The 22,546-nt window shown below is 37.3% G+C and overlaps 1 protein-coding gene across 1 annotated transcript in view; it reads left to right on the top strand.

Moving 5' to 3' along the window:
* The window catches only part of MEGF10 (multiple EGF like domains 10), a 171,908-nt gene that overhangs the window by 38,518 nt on the left and 110,844 nt on the right, over positions 1-22,546 (top strand). Inside the window, exons 2-4 of the mRNA XM_032156537.2 lie at positions 3,099-3,232; positions 11,116-11,217; positions 12,523-12,623. Of these exons, the coding sequence (XP_032012428.1) occupies positions 3,117-3,232; positions 11,116-11,217; positions 12,523-12,623 (319 nt within the window). The 5' untranslated portion in view covers positions 3,099-3,116. The remainder of the gene's footprint in view (positions 1-3,098; positions 3,233-11,115; positions 11,218-12,522; positions 12,624-22,546) is intronic.

The following is a 22,546-nucleotide window of genomic DNA, read 5'->3' as shown; positions in this document are numbered from 1 at the left end:
TGGTTTTTCTCTGTTATCTCCTCTTCACAGGGCAATGCATCAGGAACAAAGCAAGAAGAGAAACCAGAAGATTAGTGTCAATATTTTTACATTAAAATAAAACTCACAACCTCTTTCTTGTTCTGGGACTTTGATTCATGGCTTGTGGCAATTTCTAACTTTACAGACTAAACATTTCTAATTGGTAAATGGATGGCTTGAGTCTGAGATGACTCAGGAAATAAACTTTCCCATTTGGGGTAATTGTTTATGAGTAGATGGCAGGTTACTGCTTACCAGCCTTCATGTCTTTGAGGAAAGAATGAAAGCTAAACACATTTCACACTTCATTGAAAGGAATTACTTCTCCTCACATAGATAAAGCAATGAGACAAGGAAATAATTGCCATGCTCATTTGTTACAGCCAAATATATTAAAGATTTTTTGGATGGATGAGGAAAACACTAGCTGAAACATTACATGGCTTCAACTGTAAAACAGGGACAATAAAAACTGTTACTTCTTAGTTAAGTTGCTGTAAGGATTACATAGATAATTCACATAAATGGCTCAGTACTGTGTCTGGCACACAGTAATCGGTCAGGAAATGTTAGCTGTTATTGTTTATTATTATCATCATCATCATTTTTTATTCATTCCCCTTAAATGAAATAGCTTCTGTATATAATGTTAAGCTTCAGATTTTACAACTTCATGATGCATGTGAGAAATGTCAATAATTTGAATTAATCTATAAGTTAATTTTGGTTACCTATTTACACTTTATCTATTGGAATTATTTAGTGACCATTGAAATATCCTTTTTAAGATTTTACAGCTTCTTTAATGGCTTACACAATATCTTTTAATTATACTACAAATTCATGATTTTTTTTCCTTATTCCAAGTCAAACATTTTCTTTTAGCCTTTGTTGAGTCAGCAATAGGTAACTTGTCACAGTATACTTAAACAATCTTGATTTTGAAGAATTTAATATTTCCTCATTTGATCTGTCCTGAATTTGAATGATAAACTATTTCCTAAAGTTGTTTTTTTGCTGTTATTGTTGTTTGTTTGTTTTAAGATAAATTTGTCTTTTCAAGCATTATTCAATACATTTGGTTCCCAAATATTAAAAACTTCTTGGTGTGGAAAATTAGTATAACTTCTTTTTTTTTTTTTTTTTTTTCTGAGACAGAGTCTCGCTCTGTCGCCCAGGCTGGAGTGCAGTGGCGCAATCTCGGCTCACTGCAAGCTCCGCCTCCGGGGTTCACGCCATTCTCCTGCCTCAGCCTCTCCGAGTAGCTGGGACTACAGGCGCCCGCCACCACGCCCTGCTAATTTTTTGTGTTTTTAGTAGAGACGGGGTTTCACCGTGGTCTCGATCTCCTGACCTCGTGATCCGCCCGCCTTGGCCTCCCAAAGTGCTGGGATTACAAGCGTGAGCCACCGCACCCGGCCAGTATAACTTCTTAAAATGCCAGCTCCCACCCAGAAAATCACTGCTTTGCTCAAATAATCTGGCTCATTATTACCAGTTTCACTAGTTTACCAACAAGCAGGTTGGTACTTATTTTGTTTGTAATTAAGAAATGGATCAGTGATTTCTAATATTGTATCCATTTTTATAATGATTAGATGACATAGTATGACAATTAAACTTTTCCTTCTTACTAAATTCCAGAGGCTGCAGGAGTGCGTGTGATTCTCAGGTGCAAACCATTACAGGTGTTACAGACCCGGGCCTGGCGCGGGTCCTAGCACATCGTATGTGTTCAATAAATGCTTGTAGGTGGCTTTGCTTGATGATATCAGAGGAACCTTCAACTTGACATATCTAAAACTGAACCCAAAGCTTCCCCTCCCCAGAGGAGGACTTCTGTGAGTCCCATCTCAGTGAGGGGCTAACAATCCCCACAAGGGGCTAAACCAGAAGCTTCTCCCCTCCCTTAATCCATGTTCAATAGCCAAGTCCTGTCGATTCTGCATCCTAAAAATCTCCCAGAGCCACTCCACTTCCTGCAACCCCATTGCTGCTGCCTTGATCTGTTCACAGTCGTGTCTCACCTGGCCTCCCTCCAAGAGCCTCCCCTTGCAGCTAGAGTCATTCTTCTAATGCCACTCTGCACCATTTACTAGCTCCATGTTATCCTTGGATGAAGTTCCCTACTGCACAATGGCTTATGAAACCCATCACGACTCACCCTCTGTCTCTTTCCCCAGCTGTCCCCTTTCTCTTGCCATGAATTAACTTGAAGTCCCTAAATGCACCTGGCCCTCCCTTACGTGTGGATCCCTCTGCCTGGAACATTCACCCTCTTCTATCTCCTTTGCCAGCCTATCTATTTTCCAAACTTTTAAATATGTTACTTTACGGTCTTTAGGTTCATTTTCTCTAACATCGACCTGCAAACAGCTTTACATGTTTTTCTATGTATAATCTAGTTTTTAGAAACCCCTGTGAGATGTTTGGTTTCATTTCTATTCAGCAGATGGAGAAATTGAAGCACTATGTTTAAGAAACTTATGTCATGATTACTAAATCATAAGTATCTTAATGGGCAGAGATAGGGACTGGTTCTGTGTTTTATATCCAGCCTTTGCATGATGACTAGGATGGAGCAGGCATTCAGTGCATTGAGTGACTTATTGACTGAATCTCAGTTTGAGCCTGAGGTACCTCTCTCTTGATTCGATGGAGCTTCTGTTTCATCATTTATTTTCTGGAACAAATGAGGCCAGATACCTCTGTGTGCCCTCCTCTTCTAGAAGGGAAATATGCCAGGTGAGAGAATGTGGAGGCTTGTGTTGCTCTGAATTGTTCTGGTAGATTTCTTTAATATTGGCTGGCGTAAATGAGGAGGGCTTTTGTTCTTGTGGCAATTGATGATGATTTGCATATTTTAGTAATTTACAAAATAGTAGCCACCCTGCACAACATAAGAAACACCCCTCTCTCCTGGACCACGGAATTTGGTGACCTGGCTATTGAAATACATGGCTTGTTATGCACATTTCAGCCCCAGTGACAACTGGTACCTGGTGGTTGCTGTACTGAAAAGAATTCTGTGTAAGTCATTTCAATGCATTTCTAATTGGGATTTTTTTTTCTTGTAGGTTGTTCTTCAGAAAAAAATGGTTATTTCTTTGAACTCATGCCTGAGCTTTATTTGTTTATTGTTATGCCACTGGATTGGGACAGCATCGCCTCTGAATCTCGAAGACCCTAATGTGTGTAGCCACTGGGAAAGGTAATGGTTCTGAAAGGAGCCTGACAAAGAATTGCTGAGAAGTTCCCTTATTGACTATAATTATCAGTCAGATGTATAAAATTAGAATTTGTGAAGAGATTGTGAAATTACTTTTATGTAAAAATCATTAGTCAGAGCTAGCAAATTAGGTAGTATTAGTCACCTTGGTCTTATAGAGTATATATTATGTGAAAAAAATCTTGATATATCTAATTCTAATGCAGGTGCAATTGTAAGATTCAGGGAAGACATTAATGGCGCAATTAAAAGATCTTCCTAAGGTCTCGTCTCTGATTTGAATTTGCATTAATTTTGGGGAGCTGGACTTATGCATGGGAACCCATGAGTGAGAAGTGGAAAGGAGCATGAGATAATATACTGAAGTATTGAAATATATGGGATTTAAAAGAATTTTGCTGTAGATGGCTTGAAAACGGAGACCTGAATTTGGTGTAAACTGGCAAGGCTGCATAGAGGTAGTGTCCCCTGAGATGCTCTTGAAGAATTGAATAAGATGAGTGGGTTGCAATGATTGGAAGGGGATCTTGGAAGGGGAGGCAGCTTGGCAGTTTGAAATCAGTGCCATGCGGACCACCGAGAACTGTGCACAACCAGAGCAGAGTTAGTACCGTATTGGAGGAAGGTGTGGTTGTGTGAAGGCAGATGATGTAATGTCCAGATATGAGCAATTTGCAGTAGAAAGTACAAAACCGTAGGTCATCTTCCAGGACTTTATAGTCCCTTTGGAACACAAAAATAGTACAAACCCATCCGGCGATATTGCAGTACAATCAAGTCCAGTTGGCTCTCCTCTAATGTGCTACTTGAATTTCCCAGAAATTATCTTTACCCAAAAAGTGTAAATGCAAGTGTTTTAAACAAAGAGAAGATGTTAAGTACTGGAGGGTAATATGTATTTTTAATAGCTGTAAGTACAATTATATCAAACTCTTGATCTTCAGCACCCTGATTAGCAAACCACCGAGCACACATTCTAATCACCTTTGTCCCCCACTGTTAGGACGCATAAAGCCCAGAGCCTCTCAAGCACAGCAGTGGTATTATTCTGGGGACACGCTGGTTTCTCACTCAGTATTATTTTTGGTAAGGGCTTATCCCTACCTCCATTGGTAGTGTTACAAGCAGGGTAATTAAAACACAATTACCTGAGTAGTCAATGGAGTTATACATTATTATGAAACTTTAAGCTGCAGAGAGAATATATGTATATAATAAAGTTCTATATATTTGTGGTATTAACTACATTATACAGAATTTAAGCAGAAGGACTTCCGATTAGTCCTCTTTATAATATTTACAGCACCTCCCATAAAGCATTTCATCAATAAAATATATAATAAATACTTATTAAAGTAATGAATCAGTGGCTACATCAATGGGTACAGGTCAAATTTAGTAAAGGAAGAGACCATTGGTGGTTGAACTTCTTGGAGGGATGATAGATTTGGGATGGGAGGAGAAGTCAAGTTTGTGAGATGCTGTGAAATAAGAATCAACAGATCTTGATAATACATTGACTGAGGAAGTGAAGGAGGCAGAGAAGACCAGTATTTAGAACTTGCTGTGTGAAGTAATCCGGATGTCATTGCGCATATGGAAAAATAAAAGAAAGAGAGTTGATTTGAAAGGGAAGGGGTTAGCGTGGGTTTGCCATGTTGGGTTTATAAAATCAATTTAAAATATGGGCCTGGAAGTATTTGGGAATATAGATTTGGGAATATCCAGCATGATGAGATGTGAGATGTGAACAGATGAACTCTCTGAGGGAAAGACTATAAGAGAAAAAAAGGCTGGGTGCAGTGGCTCAAGCCTGTAATCCCAGCACGTTGGGAGGCCAAGGCAGATAGATCACTTTAGGCCAGGATTTCGAGACCAGCATGGCCAAAATGGCAAAGCCCCATCTCTACTAAAAATATAAAAAGCCGAGTGTGGTGGCGCATGCCTGTAATCCAGCTACTCGGGATGCTGAGGCACAAGAATCACTTGAACTCAGGAGGTGGAGGCTGTAGTGAGCTGAGATCATGCCACTGCACTCCAGCCTGGGTGACAGAGCGAGACCCTGCCTCAAAAAAAAAAAAAAAAAAAAAAGGGAAAGAGAGAGAGAGAGAGAAAACAATTTCAAGGCTTCAAATAATCCAGCACCCACTTATAAATACACATTTTGTCCTGCTTCCCTGGTCATCAGTTGACCAGAGCTGCCAATGCATAAGTGCATTGTCTGGCTCACCACTGATAATTCCCACTGTCTAAAACACTGCCTTGCATGTGGCATGTGTTTAATAAATTGTTGAATGAGTGAGTTCATCTTCTGATAGGAAACAAAATGACTAAATATGTACATCAATGTGGGAGGGGCATGGAGAGTGAGAAAGACAGATAGACAAGGGGCACATTAATCTCTAAACCTAATAGAACCCAACAACTGTGCAAGTGATTAGTGCAAACTCTAAAATGCTCACTAAGGGGCAGGGAAATTGAATGTGAACAAATAGGAAAATGATGAAAAAAACTTCCATTTTTTTTTTAAATGTACTACCAGGAAGAAGAGTTGACAGCTATAATCTTCTTATTGATAAATTTTCTGTTGTAAGGCTAGATAATGATTTCTAGAAGAAAGGTAAAAGAAAGTAGAATTGTTTTGGTAAGAATGGGGACCAGTATAGAAGATAAATTGTTCAATTCCCACCTATGAGTGAGAACATGCGGTGTTTGGTTTTTTGTCCTTGCGATAGTTTACTGAGAATGATGTTTTCCAGACATGTACCCTAAAACCTAAAGTATAATAATAAAAAAAGAAGATAAATTAAAATGATCAAATAAAGGCACAGGTGACCGGTTCATCTAGTATTTTCAAAAATGTAAATGGGCTTGAACTGAAACGGGGAGAGGAAGATGAGCTCCAAGGGCGTAATTCTGGTAGTAGGGCTTATTTTAAGCTCTTCTTATGCTCAAAACCACCTGTACCCAATGGCTCAGAACCATGCAATCACCTGGAGGTTACTTCTCAGACTGGTTGGCAGAGCTGAGGCATGAACTTGTTGGAAATACAGACTCTCAGGTCCCACCCCAGACCTACTAAATCAAAATCTGCATTTTAACAAGATCCCAGGGAGATTTTTCTGCATATTCAAGTTCGAGAAGCACTAAACAAAAATACTTCCATCAATGGCTTCTAGCTGCATCCCAATTGATATCTGAATATTTATTTTGAAATAGAGATGTGCCTTGTTTTAATGCAGCAATTGTGATTCTAAGAAATTGTACATAAAATGAAATTAAAGAAAATGAAATCATTTAAAATACTCAAGGGGTGTTTATGATTAAAGGAACTCTATACAGTGTCTTTTTGGAAAATGAATAACTCTAGAAATTATCTATTCCTTCTCCTAACCTTCTTTCTGTATTCTGTGAATTTGAGTTTTTCCATTCAGTGGGGTTTCTTCCAAAGAAGGTGCAAGTGAAGAGAAACCACACTTTGACCAAATCTTCAATTACTAACACAGAAGGGAGAGTAATTGAATCAGCAGTTCTGAAGCAAGCAGAGATAAGAAATGAAGATTATTACCATATCTGATTAAAGTAACAAGATAATTTAGGCAGGTAAAATGTAATTAACCACTTTGGAACGTGCCCAAGTGATAATGGCTTCCTCCCCTTATTCTCCATCTCCTCCCCCACTCCCTGGTTCTTTGACCTTAAATTAAATCTTGCTGGGGTTTCTCCCCAGATAATACTTAATAGATTAAAATCATGGCAATGATATATTTTCAGTATGTCTGAGAAGATTAAACAAACAAACAGGAAATAAAGAGTTTTGCCTCTGAATGCTGAAAGTTGTGCAGAATTGGGATCAGATTTTTAAAATTCCAGTTTCCCACTCCTTGTCTGTTTTAGAAGCTTTAAATGCTCTATAGTGATGTTTGAGAGAGGATGGGGCAGGACAGTGTCTGAGGGTCTTGGTGTTACTGCTGACTCTATATGGAAGCTCAGTGTTGCTCATTGTCAATGAAAGTAGGATTGGACCAGATAATAGAGGAGATGCCCTCACACTCTGTGACTTCAGGAGCAGCTGCTGGTGAATGTGGAGGTATGGAGTGTTAGCAGAGGAGCTAATTAAGTTCCATTAGCAGCCTAAGCACTGGCCAAAGTGGCCATGATAAAGACCAGAGGAGGCAGGCCCATTCTTGAAGACACTTCCCTTCATGATTCAAACACATTGCTTCCAGAAAATGGGCCCCTTGAAGAGTGACAGCTTAATTGCCTAATGATTGGTGGGTATTGAGCAAATTAGGTGTAGTCACTTACAAAGTATTTGGCAGTCATAATTCGAAGACTATGTACTAACATGGGAAAATGCTTATGATATACTCAAGTTAAAAAAGAATGTTTTAGAAATATGTGCTTGGCATGATTATTATAATGTAAGAATTTAGAAGTACCCTCAACCCAAAACTAAAACCTCCTGGAAACTGTAAAGAAGCACAACAACATGCCATTGGTGGTTATGTGAGAGCTATGGAATTCTCTCTCTTGCTCTGTTTTTTAAAAATGTGTTTTCCAAATTCCATAGTGTGATTATAATACCTTTACAAATGAAAAAAAGGAAAAAACTGTATAGAAAGAAAAATAATGTGTAAGAAACAACAGAAAAGAAATTCATGTTGGAAAGGCTTAGTACCTTTCTCCTATAAGCTCAAGTGGAAGCTTCAGTTTCTGACCAATGAAAATTAGGCAGGTAATTATCATCAGTCAGAAACTGAAGCTTCCACTCAAGTTTATACAGTAATTTAACTATGGTTAAATTAGTTGAACTGTAGTTTAACATAGTTAAATTAGTTGAACTATAGTTTTATATAGTTCAAAATAATTTATATGCAGTCAGTTCTGTACTGGGTTTGAGTGTCAAAACAATTTTAATGAGTAGAGCCAAGATTAAGGAGAAATACTCAAAACATAATGAATTTTATACTCCTATTTCCCCCAAGCTATATATATTTCTCCACGGAAAGCTATACTGTGTTACATCCGGCATTTAAATATTGGCCTCTCATTAGATTGAGAGCTCCTTGAGGGCAGGAATTGCATAGAAGTTGCTCAATAAATGTTTGTTGAATTGAAATCCTAAATACTTTGATTGTCCTTTTAATAAAAGGGCTATTGGTGAGCAGCAAGTGACAAGAAGAGGAAATTCATGTACTCCAAAATTCCCTCTCATTTAAAAACTCTTTTTGGTTCCTAGAAATCAGTGAAAACATTTTATATGTGTGCTTATGGAATTGGTTCTTCATCCACATCAAGTAGAACTGGCCGGGATGCATTTGTTGATGATAACTTTTGCACTCCAAGGCACAGAAACTTGAATATCATAACATGGCCTTTGAAATTTTCTGGAAACTCTGTATCCGGTCTAGCTCCAAGAAATGAATTTAGTTCAGCTAAATTAGTACTGTAGAGACTGGTTGAATAAGTTTTTTCTCCCAGCTGGCATTAATTTAGAGTGGCTTCTTTTTTGTTCTTACAGCATATGTGGTAAGTTGCTCTATTTTGCTCATAGGTGGTGTAGGACTGTACCTGTACACCAGTTGTATACACAGAGGACATTCATTCACTTTGTTCTCCACTAGAAATGGAACGGAGATATAATGCTGTAGGCCTTAAGATTCAGCTATTTACAAGCAGCTGGATAGAAAGTGTGAACTTTAAAGAGTGAGAGTCAGAAAGTATGATTTAGTATTGAGTTTATTCAGGCACAAAATTTGAGGGCGGCCATACAGAAAACACACTTCAAAGGAATGGGCTCAGTGTTCCCAAGTGGGGAAGTTAAATTTTCACCTATATAGGCAGAAACAGAGAAGTTTAATAAGGTTCGACATTTTCCATAGAAAGCCAGTACATATGTTACAGCGATTTGATTGATTACAGTTTGCTACATTTCAAGGAAGATTGCTTTAACATTTCCTGAGGAAGGGTAATGATCTGAGGGGGTCTTATCTCTGATGCCATTTGGTTATTTCTAATCATTTATAGAAAAAAGAAGTTGCGGCGACAGAGCGAGACTCCGTCTCAAAAAAAAAGAAAGAAAAAAGAAGTTGCAGCTGCCTGCTGCATGAGTCAGTCCACATGGTTATATTCCTCTCAAGGCTCAAAATAATTTAAAGTTCCACTAGCTTTAAATTTGAATTATTTAATTTCATGGGAGGAAGAAATATTGGTAAGGAAGTCTTAGAACCTCAGGACACTGCTAGGGGTCTGAAGAAAATACAGATAGCTTAATATGATATGTCATTCCAAGAATATTAATATTTTAGCAGGGGCCTGTTGCGTTACCCAAAAGGAGTTACATCATAGCATGCAGGCATTTGCACACTGTATCTTCATCTGAACTTATTTTTGCAGGTAGCAATGGGTAACATTTGTTGGAGGCAGAAAGAAACAGTCATCTAAAGCATATGTGAGAAATTCAGGGTGCTAAATAAGAGGGGTTCTTCAACACCATCTCTGACTCCTTTTATTTTAAAATGTGATCATGAGGACCCAGGGAAGTGAGGTTATCTGCTGAACATCTCCCAGTTTCTCAGTGTCAGTACAGAATTATAACCTTCTAATCCAGTGCTCTTTTCAACAGAGCCTGTTTCATTGCCCAACATTTATGAAGGGTCCCTAAATTTACCTAGAAATAAATTGCAATATCCCAAAGAATGAAGTACACAAAACTATGAATAGTATGATTACTTCATGGCTGTCCTATTGAAGCCTGATACATAATGACCACCAGAGACCAGCTGCAGAAAGAAAACCCATTGTTTGTGAGGCTAGCACCACATAGCTTTTCAAATGAGAAGGTTCTGTCTAACCTGAATTCTTCATGCTGACATTTTAACTTCCTTCCTTCCTATTAGTGAACTTGGGCTATTGATTTGCAGCAAATGAGTCTGTGATTATGGCCCATTTTTTTGTTTGTGTGAATTAAAGATTTTAGTGAAAATCTTTAAGAGAATTAAAGCAAATAGAATAAATTGTTTGGAGAAGATTATCCACGTTTTCTTATAGGCAGACACTAAGCTCTTTAGCATGTAATAGACTGTTTAAAATGAAGAAGTCTGGAATTGAACAATGAGTATTCTTCATATTTCATGGATGTTTTCCACCCATGTTCTTAGGCCCATAGGCTTGTATGTTTTCACCCTAATAAGAACCTGTTAGTGAAAATGTATTGGAAAACAGACTATTTAAGTAGTAGCAAGCTGTTGGTATGATTATTTTAGGCTAATTGTCTCAGCCATATGTTTAGAATCAGGTTTAAAGACTACTTTATAGTATTTATTTAGTTGTTGTATACTGTATAGTCTTCCATTACCTGAAATCAAATTATTCCAAGTTCCAACTAGAGAAAAATATGTTCTTTCTGATATTTTAAGAATCAGTAGTAAAATGCACTCTATTACTTTACTTGAATTGTTTCTTTGCTGAATAACATTATTTGCACGCAGACTTAGAATGAAAACCTCTGTGAATGATCTTTGTTATCCTTTGAGCCCTGGGGTAAGAGGAGGGAATTAAATGCAGAAAAATACAGAGTGGAATTTTTAAATTTGGGAACATTAGGGTTTATAGTGAATAGTAAAAGAGAATTTTCTTTAAAATTTACAGCACAAATCCTTGTATTTTAAATATATTGTTAAAATTGATCCTTTTGGGGTTCTAGTTTAAATAAAAACCCGTAAAAACATGGACATTCTCTGTTAAAAGTCACTATGGAGTTGCAAATGGAGATAATTTAGCTTTCAAACTTTTAAATACATAGTATATTATTAATTTTAAAAAGAGAAATATTGATTTCTTATTTTTCCATTTCTTTTCAGCTACTCAGTGACTGTGCAAGAGTCATACCCACATCCCTTTGATCAAATTTACTACACGAGCTGCACGGACATTCTAAACTGGTTTAAATGCACGCGGCACAGGTAATAGAAGCTCAGACATGTTTATGAGTTTGGCTAACTGGGAATAGATTCTAATACAGAGATATTAATGACAGCAGAAAGTGCATCCATTCATTCAGTGAATAGGTATTGAGGGCTTGCTACTGTCTTGTCTTTGTGCCAAATCACAGGGGATATAGAAAAGCAGAAAGATAGCCCATGCCATAAAGGAGCTTACAGCCTTACTGCAGAGAAAGTGTCTGCTGTTTACCATTATTTGTTAACAAGAATTCATCTAGCCTCTGTGTTGTGCATAACTGGGGGAGACCCTGTTACTTATGGACAGCAGCAGATGTCAAGAAATTCATATCTTAGCATATGTTTCCAGTTGAACATCTGACTCAGTTTAGACTAACTTAAGTTTGACCCTTAAGTAAAAGAAGACGTATTTTTTTCTATAAATGTGAACACAGAAACAAAACTAAAATATAATTAAATATTAATGTTAATATAGAAGGGAACTCTGATGCCCTAATTTTATTAGTAGTATACTAACATTTATAGTGTATGAGTTATGCCTTGAGTGCAGCATCTGCTGATTGTACTGCATTAAATGATGTTATGCTCAATGTCATTTCTTCACACAAGCTGGCCTTGCCCACTCTGTGTAAATTAGCATTTCCCACCTGTCACATTCTGTTCCGACTCAGGCTTTATTTTTCTTCACAGCGTGTAAACATTACCTGCCATTATATGGTCTAATCATTTGTTTAATGCATGTCCTTACTTTAACAAATTCAGCCAGATCTGTCTTCCCGAGTAAAATGTAAGTTCCTTGAGAGCAAGGGGTTTGTATTGTTTTGCTCACTGCTCTTTCCCCAGTGTCTAGAGCAGTGCTCAGGATATAGTAAGTGCTCAATAAACACATGCTATGTAAGTGCATCAGTGAATAAATGGTGCTTTAGTTCATTGGAGAGGTCTTTTGTCTGTTAGCCTTCTATATTATAATGGGATGAGACTGCCCTAAGGTTTTTAAGGGAATTCTCTGAACTCTTCCTTTAAAACATACATAAGTGAATGATGCTTAGATGGGTATCATATATGAATTAATCAATACTTTTCAACATATCTTAAGATAAGTGAAAGAGGGAAATCATGAAACTACTGACCCCTTGAAATAAAGCATAGATTGGCTTCTATAGGGAACCTTAATATCTTCTTAGCAAATTGATGAGTTAGTATTATATTGGTCTAGACATGTATTCCATATTTCTTCATAACGAGTTTGACATACTTTGCTTTTCAGACCTTTATTATGTTTAATAGCTAATTTTTCCCTCTCTATAGAGTCAGTTATCGGACAGCCTATCGACATGGGGAGAAGACTATGTATAGGCGCAAGTCTCAGTGTTGTCCTGGATTTTATGAAAGTGGAGAAATGTGTGTCCGTAAGTAAGACTTTCACGCCTTTGAGATTCGCTTGTTTTTCCCAGTGCTGGTTTGCTTCTGTTAATGGCAGCTGAGACAGAGGCCTGGGGAGATGGGTGTCTTGGAACATTCCTTTTCCCTCTGGTTGCTACTTTTCCTTGGCTTGTGTAATGAAGGAAACATTAACTCTGTCCTCCTGTCTTATCCAAAGTCTCCAAATGAATGTTGCTTAAGGTGAAAACAGCTGTTACAGAAAGATGATTCAAGGCCGGATGTGCTGATGTAAATTATAATTCTTCAATAAATGTCTCATTGGAAATTGGTCAGGACTCATTGGACCTGGGTCACAGAAGAGAACAGAGACCTAACTTTCCCGCAGCTGACCTGAGTCAACTTCCAAGAGGCCAGCATATTCTTTTCTGGTGCACAGAATGATGAGGCTTATTAAATGTAGAGGAGTTTTCACATTAAAAAATGACAATAAGTCTGCGTCACAAAATAGAACTTCTTTTCATTGTCATTTTCCCTCTTCTCTACCCTCCCCACTTCACCAATTCATTCTGAGATGCCTTGAGAGAAGTTTGGTATCTTATGACACACTTCAGAGAATCCTAGAATAGGAGATGCATGTGAGATGCAGTTTGCAATTGAGATTTCTTTCTTTGTGTATAGGTCACTTAGAAGAGAGATCATTAGAGACTATTTTATTTGAGTATTATGGCTCAACACACAGCTAGAGGGACAACTCCGCTTTCTGAGTTGAGACGCTGATGTTGAGTAGCATAGAGAGAAGGTTCTGCTGTAATTTGGAGGCACCAGGAAATGACTGGATAGATCTCAACTTAAGAATCTGGAGAGCCCAGTGATATCACTGGTTCTACCATCACTTGCCTGGCTGGCCTCAGATAAACCATTTATACCTCTTGGAGGTTCCTTTGCTGCCTCAGAGATAGGGCTTGAATAGTACATGTCTCATCTTTCTTCCAACCCCTGGATTCTATTCTGTATGCAGACAGGGGCAGCTCCTTAGCTTGGATTCAGAATGGGCTATATTTAATAATACATGTTCATAGAAAGAAAAATTAGAATATGTAACTAAGCAAAAAGAAGAAAATAAAAATACGTTGTGGATATTTTTCCTGGTCAGTAATTATACTTCTGTAACATATTGCAAATGTCAGTATACTGTTGCATTATAAATACTTGTTTAATCAATCTCAGCTGTTGAATGTTCACACAATTTCCAAGTTTTACCTATTGTAAACTACTCTAAAGGACATCATTGTGGTTAAATAATTGTTCATATCCTTCATTAAGTAAAGATAAATTCCTAGCAGTAGAATTACTGGATTAGAAGTGTACATATTTTAAGACTTTCGGTGTATTTCTCTTTAAATACCCACCAGCAGTAAATGAGAATGCCTTTTTGCTTATACCCTGAGCCAATCTTCCTTTCACTAATTTTTTCTTAATTTGCATGTCTTTGATTAATAATGATGCTGAATAAGAAAAATTACATGTTTATAATCAAACATCTTAGGGAATAATCATGAGCAGATCTCAGTGGCCCAGGCTGATGGGAAATTTTTAAAAGAAAGCAGCGTGGAGTACACACAGGGGTGGGGATTGGGGAGGCCTGGCCACTTAGGCTGGCCACTTCCCAGAGGCCTTCAGTGACATTATCTTGATGCCTTTACCTGGGTTCAACCTTACAAGCACAGCCATCAACATACCAAGAGAGTGCTTCTGTCTCCCAGCACACATTTCTATTAACCCAGGCGTCATAGAATTTGTATATGAAGCCAGGATGCTATTTTCCTAAGTCATACAATACTTAGAAAAGTGCTTGTGCCTGTCTTCTGGCCATACTTTCTCTCCTTGAAGGCCTGGCATGTGGGATGCTAGATTTCACTGGCAAGCTGGTGGGGGTGTGTGGATCCAAGCAAGCTCAAATAGAGAGACAGCTTCAATGTTTCCTGGCATAAACCGCATAATTCAACACCTCTGTTTTTTAACTCAGTAGTGCAGCCCTTCTTAGAAAGTTAGGTAATTCCACTAGCACTATCATGCCTGAAATTACATACGTTTTCTCTCCTGCTAGATAGCTTGCAAAGCATCCCCCAAACTGCTTGAATGGACACCTCTAGCATTTGCCTCAGAAATTCTCCTTTTTTCTAGGCCTCTTGCTGACCAACTGCCCTGAGACTGCAACATTTTTTCCTCTAGATATGCTAATATATTTAATCAGCTTACTCTCTAGTCTCACTGGCCTGGGAGCTGTTGGTCTCTGGTCTCTAAAATATTTTGTGTCTCTCCACTCTGATGTCTTGATTTCATTGCTTCCCCCCACCCCCACCCTGCCCAACAATTGTTACGCTTCTTTGTTCTTGGAGGTGACTCCCAGTGACTTTTCTGTACTCTTCACAACTGGTACAAGTGAGGCAAGCTTGTAGATAGAGAAGGACCAAAGAATACTTGATTCTTGTTTGTGTTTTCATAGTCTCTTTTTTTCTACCAAGTTTTGCTGCCAGACAGATAACATGGTCACCTTTCTTAACTGGTCCAGTTACCAAAATAAATTAAACACAGGAATCAGTCATCATTTTAAGTTAATTCTTGGTAGTTTACCTAGAAGGAAAACAAGGATGATTTAATGCAAATACCTGTATTTGAAACAAGTTTCTTTTATGTACTCAAGCAGCGCCTTCAGGAGATCAGGTCCTGTCTTCCCCTCCCTCCCCACCTGTTTCATCCTGCTCCACCCGCTCCTCCACGATAGTTCCCACTGTAGATGGTCATTCTGGAGGCTTGACATGGAACTGCCAGCTGCCTCACCCTCTTTCCACAGCTTTCTGAGGTTTCCTGTGGGGACCTGGCCGGGTGTCTTCGCTATCAAGTGTTAGTGACATGTCCTTTTGGTTCTCATCTTCCCCTCACCCACTCTTCCCACTTTCAGAGATCAGAACACTTCACAAATATTAAAAGTAGCTCTTCATTAGAAAATTGTCAGGGATATGTATGCTGAAGAATCATCTTCTCAGGGCCAAGCATGATGACTCATGCCTGTAATCCCAGCACTTTGGGAGGCTAAGGTAGGAGGATCCGTTGAGCCTAGGCATTTGAGACCAGCATGGGCAACATAGGGAGACCCCATCTCTTAAAAAAAAAAGAGTCATCTTCTCTAGGCTCCAGAGACTTTGCTGAAGAGTGGGCTGCCAGTTCAGAGTCAGCTGTGGTTGAGGAAGGGGAGCTGAGTGGCCTCCAGGAGCCAGGCTCACCCTGTGAAGGAGTCTATGGAAGAGTGCCCATCTCAGAACCATAAGGACAGCTTGTAGATGTTATCAGGATGGTGGTAGGACCATGCAGCTTAGTTTAACTTGTTTTGGGAGAAAAGCAGGTTTCTATTCTACTTGTCCATATAAAGGAAGTCATTGTTCCTTTATCGTAGTCATTTCCTCTTTCATAGGAAATATCAGACTCAACACAGTGGATTCAATTCAATTGAATAAAGCATGCATTGATTGACCTACAATGTAAAAACCAATGAGCTAGACCCTAAAGATTATGTATATGTATGTGTGTATATATAAGCCAGACATACTTTCTGCCATCAAAGAGTTTTGCAGTCTAAGCATCTTTTTCAATGCATTTCAGACAACAACAAAGTCATAGTTAAGTTTATTGTGTGCTTACTACGTACCAGGTATATACATTATCTTATAAAATTTCTAAAATACTATGAGGCAGATATAATCATACCCATGTTAAAGATGAGGAAAATGTGGCTTTGAGAAATTAAATAACTTTTTTATTCTGATCAATTGGTGGTGGGTAGAGGAGGAGGATGCAGATATTTATGCTGAACAGAGAATGAGATGCTTTACCTAAATAAAAGAAACGAAATTGGCAGAGTAGCTTATGAACCAAGGATTGTCCAACTCCTGTCCATGTCACATGTTGTCAAGAAATTTTCAGCTGCATCTCGTTACATGACTGCAAAGATTTAAAAAAAACATATGTATTAAATAATTTTGCGTTGAAAAAAGAAGTTGAGAAAATTTTCTGTTCTCTATGTTCAATTCCATCTCTCTTTTTAAGGTGACTAAAGTCAATAAAAATCTCTTTTTTTTTGAAATTGGATTTTATAAGGTTCTTGAAAACAACTTTAGAGAAATTAAGTAAATAGATCTCACACATGCGGTGATTCTGTCTACATTGACCAGAGGACTGATCGCTGACCTTACAGGCATCGTTGGTGGATATTCAGGATTGTTGTTACTGCTGCAGTTTCTAAACTTTTGGGAAATTTAGCAAGGCAGCCTAGTCAGGTGCTCCTGCCTTCTCTGTACTGTCAAGGTTCCAGGGAAAAGGAAAGATCCTTCAGAAAGATCCTGAAGATTTTAAGTTTCATATTAATACATTGATGGCCAGAGCATCCTGGAGTTAGTCCTTAATGTAGATTCACATGGCAACTGTCCCAAGATGAGGCTCTCATTTCATGTTTATGTGCAATAGAAACAGCAGGTGGTCACTGAATGGCTCTTCATTCTGTCAGCTGTGGAGATTCTTGGAGAAAAAAACTCTAGTTTTCTTGTGTATAGAGCATGATGAAGAGACTGGCTCTGCTTCTGACTGGAATGAGCACACAGAACTTTTGGGGAGGCTGGTAAAATGCAGATTCTGATTCCATGGGTCCAGAGTGGGGCCCAAAGGTACGCATTTCTGCTGAACCCTCAGGCTGTGTGGAAGCTCCTCGTCCACAGAGCAGACTTTGAGTAACAAGGCTGTCTGTCTGAAAGACCAATGCATGTCATCAGGCAGGAAAGACCAGAGCAGAGAGTATGGGCAACAGTGTGTTTAGAAGCCTTTTCTTAGAATGTGGTTAGAAAAAAAGAAAGGATTGGAAATTTTTTAATTAAAATATTACTAGGACAGGAAGAAATCTGTGATTCCTTGTGGTGGTTTTACTTTGTTTATAAATTTAATTAGACTCTAAATTTGTTCATCCTTCAAGATTAATATTCTTGCCTGATCTGTGTTAAGAATTTAGACGTTTCATTATTTTTGATTTGGAGATTTTTCTTTTATTTCAATTGTTTTTTAAGGAACAGGTAGTGTTTGGTTATATGAATAAGTTCTTTAGTGGCGAATTCTGAGATTTTGGTGCACCCGTCAACCAAGTAATGTACACTGCACCCAATGTCTAGTCTTTTATCCTTCACCCACCTCCCACGCTTTCCCTTAAGTCCCCAAAGCCTATTGTATCATTCGTATGCCTTTGCATCCTCATGGCTTAACTCCTACTTAATAAGAGAGAATATGCAATGTTTGGTTTTCCATTCCTGAGTGACTTCACTTGGAATAATGGTTCCCAATTCCATCCAGGTTGCTGCAAATGTCATTATTTAATTCCTTTTTATGGGTGAGTAGCATTCCATGGTATGTATGTATGTATGTATGTATGTATGTATGTATCTATCTATCTATCTATCATCTATCTATCTATCTGTCACATTTTCTTTACTTGTTGATTGATGGGCATTTCGGCTTGTTTCTTAATTTTGCAATTGCGAATTGTGTTGCTATAAACATGCATGTGCAAGTATCTTTTTCGTATAATGACTTCTTTTCCTCTGCTAGATACCCAATAGTGGGATTGCTGAATCAAATGGTAGATCTACTTTTAGTTCTTTAAGGAATCTCCACACCGTTTTCCATAGTGGTTGTACTAGTTTATGTTCCCACCAACAGTGTAGAAGTGTTCCCTTTTCACCACATCCACACCGACATCTTTTATTTTTGAATTTTTTGATGATGGCCATTCTTGCAGGAGTAAGGTGGTATCATATTATGGTTTTGATTGCATTTCCCTGATCATTAGTGCTGTTGAGCATTTTTTTCATATGTTTGTTGGCCATTTGTATATCTTCTTTTGAGAATTGTCTATTTATGTCCTTAGCCCACTTTTTGATGGGATTGTTTGTTTGTTTTTTTTCTTGCTGATTTGTTTGAGTTCCTTGTAGATTCTGAATATTAGTCCTTTGTCAGATGTATGGATTGTGAAGATTTTCTCCCACTCTGTGGGTTGTCTGTTTACTCTGGTGATTATTTCTTTTGCTGTGCAGAAGATTTTTAGTTTAATTAAGTGCCATCTATTTATCTTTGTTTTTGTTGCATTTGCTTTTGTGTTCTTGGTCATAATAATTTGGAGAATTTTAAGTACAGGTTGAGTATCCAAAATGCTTGGGACCAGAAGTGTTTCAGATTTTGGATTTTTTTGGGTTTAGGAATATCTTCGTATCCATAATGAGATATTCTGGGGATGGAACTCAAGTCTAAGCATGAAATTAATTTATATTTTATATACATCTTATACATATAGCTTAAAGGTATTTTTATACAACATTTTAAATAATTTTGTGTATAGAACAAGATTTTGACTGTGTTTTGACTATGGCAGGAGCTCAGGAATGAAATTTTCCGCTTGTGGCTTCATGTCAGTACTCAAAATATTTTCAGATTTTGGAGCATTTTGGCTTTTGGGTTTTTGCATTAGGGATGCTCCACCTGCATTAATAAAGAAATCCTCAGAGAAATGAAATCGAGAAATGTCTGGAGGAATGAAATAGTTGTAATATATGTGTGTGTGTACATATACACGTGTGTATTTGTATATATGTATTTGTGTTGTGTGTATACATATATATTGTATGTTTTTAATGTCACATAACTGGCCTCTTATAAAATTGCTATTGATTTAAATCTCAGTTCTTGCACCTAAATATTGATCCAAACACATTCCAATATATTTTCATTAACACATATCAGTTTTTATAATAAATATTTATGTATTCTAGAGACTTCTGTGGCTCTTCATGGGATGGCATAGAGTTAACCAACACTTTTTTGTTATATACATTAATCCTAATGCATACATAGGAACTATAGTTATGTTAGGGAGATAGAGAAGCAAGAATTGTGATTAGTTTAAACGTTTGTGGTTGAGAAATCACTGGATACTATTCTCTGCTTTCAACATATACCCATCATTTGACTGTAAATGCAAATATGGACATCCTAAGTGGAGTACACATGACCAATGTATAGTTTTCCAAGGAAAACTGTTATATTATTATCTCTCCCTTTTGGCCTCCAATAAAAAAAAAAGTTCAGTTCAGATTGTTAACACAGAATGGAGAAAACACATGAATCAAACTTAGGTTCAAATCTCAAAGCTACCCTGCATATATAATGTCCCTGGGCCACAACATCCTTGATTTCTGTGAACCTCACTTCTTAACCTGTAAGATGGGTTCTAATGCCTATTAATCATGTAGGGTTGCTGTTAGGATCTAGTAAGATATATGAAAGTGTTTTGAAAAATGCAAAAGACTTGCATGTACAGTATTAACTAACTGAAAGTGATGGTTCTGGTCTTGATTTTAGTAGTATTTGTGATGTTTGGATTTCAATTAGAAGATAAGAATTCTTCTGCTGTAGCTCTAAAATTGAGTAAATATTAAGCCATAAGATTTTCATGAAGCTTAAAGTAATTCTCATGGCAATTCTTTATCATGAATATCAAACTGACTTGCTAAACTGTGCACCATGATCCATTTACTTATATCCATGTGCTTATGACTACTGTGATTAGAGATAATTAATATGATCAAATCTTCCTTTCTAGTCATATAAAATGTATTGTCTTTTCCTTTTCTCTCAGCAGAAGAGTGTCCCTGAAATGAAAAAGCCTGTCTTGTTTTTCTGATTCTAGCTTTGTAACACATGTAGCTATTTTAAAATGGAAATGCAATCAAATTTAAATGTGGAATTATTTTTATATCAAAAATACTTTTTTGATTTTTTTATCTCAAACTACAAAGGCAATGAATTTTTCATATAATAAGCCAGATCACCCAAATATGCTAACTGCTATTTAGTATTTTTTAAATGTGAAGTATGTGTGCTTCTGTATGTGTGGGTGGGTGCGTATGTGCACACACGTATATGCAATATAAAAAAGCCTATTCAGAGCTATACTTTGTTTTTAATAATTAGTATTTGATTTATTATAGTTATAAATCCAAAAACATAGTTGCTTCTTAAGCAAAATTCAGCTTACAGATGTTTCATTCATCGGTCTAACAAATTTAACAAACACATTAAGAAGCCTTTGACTAATGTTTTATAAACTTAAACACCTTCAAGTTTTTAAAATGGAATTCGTACATTTAATAGATTTGATTTTCATTTTAAATAATTCAGCTTCCAGGCTGACAAACCTTCCCATATACTTAAACATTTTTGTAAATCTAATAAGCCCAACTTACAAATAAGGTGAAATCTTATGAACTCTAAAATGTTAAAATATAGGCTGGACGTGGTAGCTCACGCCTGTAATTCCAGCGCTTTGAAAGGTGACAAGAGCGAGACTCCATCTCAAAAAAAAAAAATTTACATTAGTAAGATTAAACTTTAAAATGACATTTTAAAATCAATTATTCCAGTACACATTTAAAGAATAAAATTAGAAAGCTGACCTTTTATTCTACGGACCACATTCTCTTAAATATTATAAATGTCTTCTTAAAACTAAAAATATGAACGCTATAGATTTTGATTCTCTCTCACATTTCTGTGCTTAACTGAAAATCTTCACAAGGTTGAAAGATAGTTACCTTCTAAGCATCACCTCATAAATTTTGGTTTAATTTTTAATGTAAGTTTGGTAGTCTCTTCAATCATTGAATTTCTTGATATTTATTTTTATTATGGTAAAAACACATGACATTAAATTTACCATTTTAACTATTTTTAAGTGTACCATTTAGCAGTATTAAATATAGTCGGCCAGGCGCAGTGGCTCACGCCTGTAATCCCAGCACTTTGGGAGGCCGAGGCGGGTGGATCACGAGGTCAGGAGATCGAGACCACAGTGAAACCCCGTCTCTACTAAAAATACAAAAAATTAGCTGGGCGCGGTGGCGGGCGCCTGTAGTCCCAGCTACTCCGGAGGCTGAGGCAGGAGAATGGCGTGAACCCGGGTGGCGGAGCTTGCAGCGAGCCGAGATCGCGCCACTGCACTCCAGCCTGGGCGACGAGCGAGACTCTGTCTCAAAATAAATAAATAAATAAATAAATAAATAAATAAATAAATAAATAAATAAAGTCATGTTTTTGTGCAACATATCTCTAGAACATTTTTGTCTTGCAAAACAGAAATTCTAGACTCATTAAACACTAACTACCCCTACCCACCTCCAGCCCTTGGCAACCACCTTTCTACTTTATGTTTTTATGATTTTGACTACTTTAAATTCTTCATATAAGTGGAATCAGACAGTATTTGTCCTTTCATGACTGGCTTATTTCACTTACCATAACCATAATGTCCTTGAGGTCCAGCCATATCATAGTAACATGGGACAGGACTTCCTTTTTTTGTTTTTTGTTTTTAGGCTACACAATATTTTTTCTGAAGTTTTTAAATATCAGAGAACATTGTCCTTGACTACTACCTCGATGGAGCATACTGAACTACCACCTGTTCTAGATGGCGTACCCTGTATTTATTCAATGTAAGACATATTATTTCCTAGTACTAGTTTCAAATTAGATTAGAACTCTCAATCCAGTTGGCTACTCTGATTGATTAAATTTTTGTGCATATCTTTGGTCATTGAGATATGTAAATATTTTTGGCCTAACTACCATGGTAATTGACAGAATTATGTATTCTTTTCATATAATTCTTATATGAAAATCTTATAAGATGTGTGGTCCTTTATTTCTTGTAAATGTTAAAAAGATATCCCATTGCATTTTCCGAATTTCATGGCTATGTTTGGAAGTGAAATCATAACCTCTAAGGTCATCTTGTTCACTCCCTTCCACTTTGCCTTTGGGCTCATCTCACATATAGTCTGAAGTTACGCCAGCGACA

This window comes from Hylobates moloch, unplaced genomic scaffold (genome assembly GCF_009828535.3).
Source record: "Hylobates moloch isolate HMO894 unplaced genomic scaffold, HMol_V3 SCAFFOLD_6, whole genome shotgun sequence".
NCBI lineage: Eukaryota > Metazoa > Chordata > Mammalia > Primates > Hylobatidae > Hylobates > Hylobates moloch.
The sequence above is the reverse complement of the archived record's forward strand: the minus strand, read 5'-3'. Positions and strand labels throughout refer to the sequence as shown.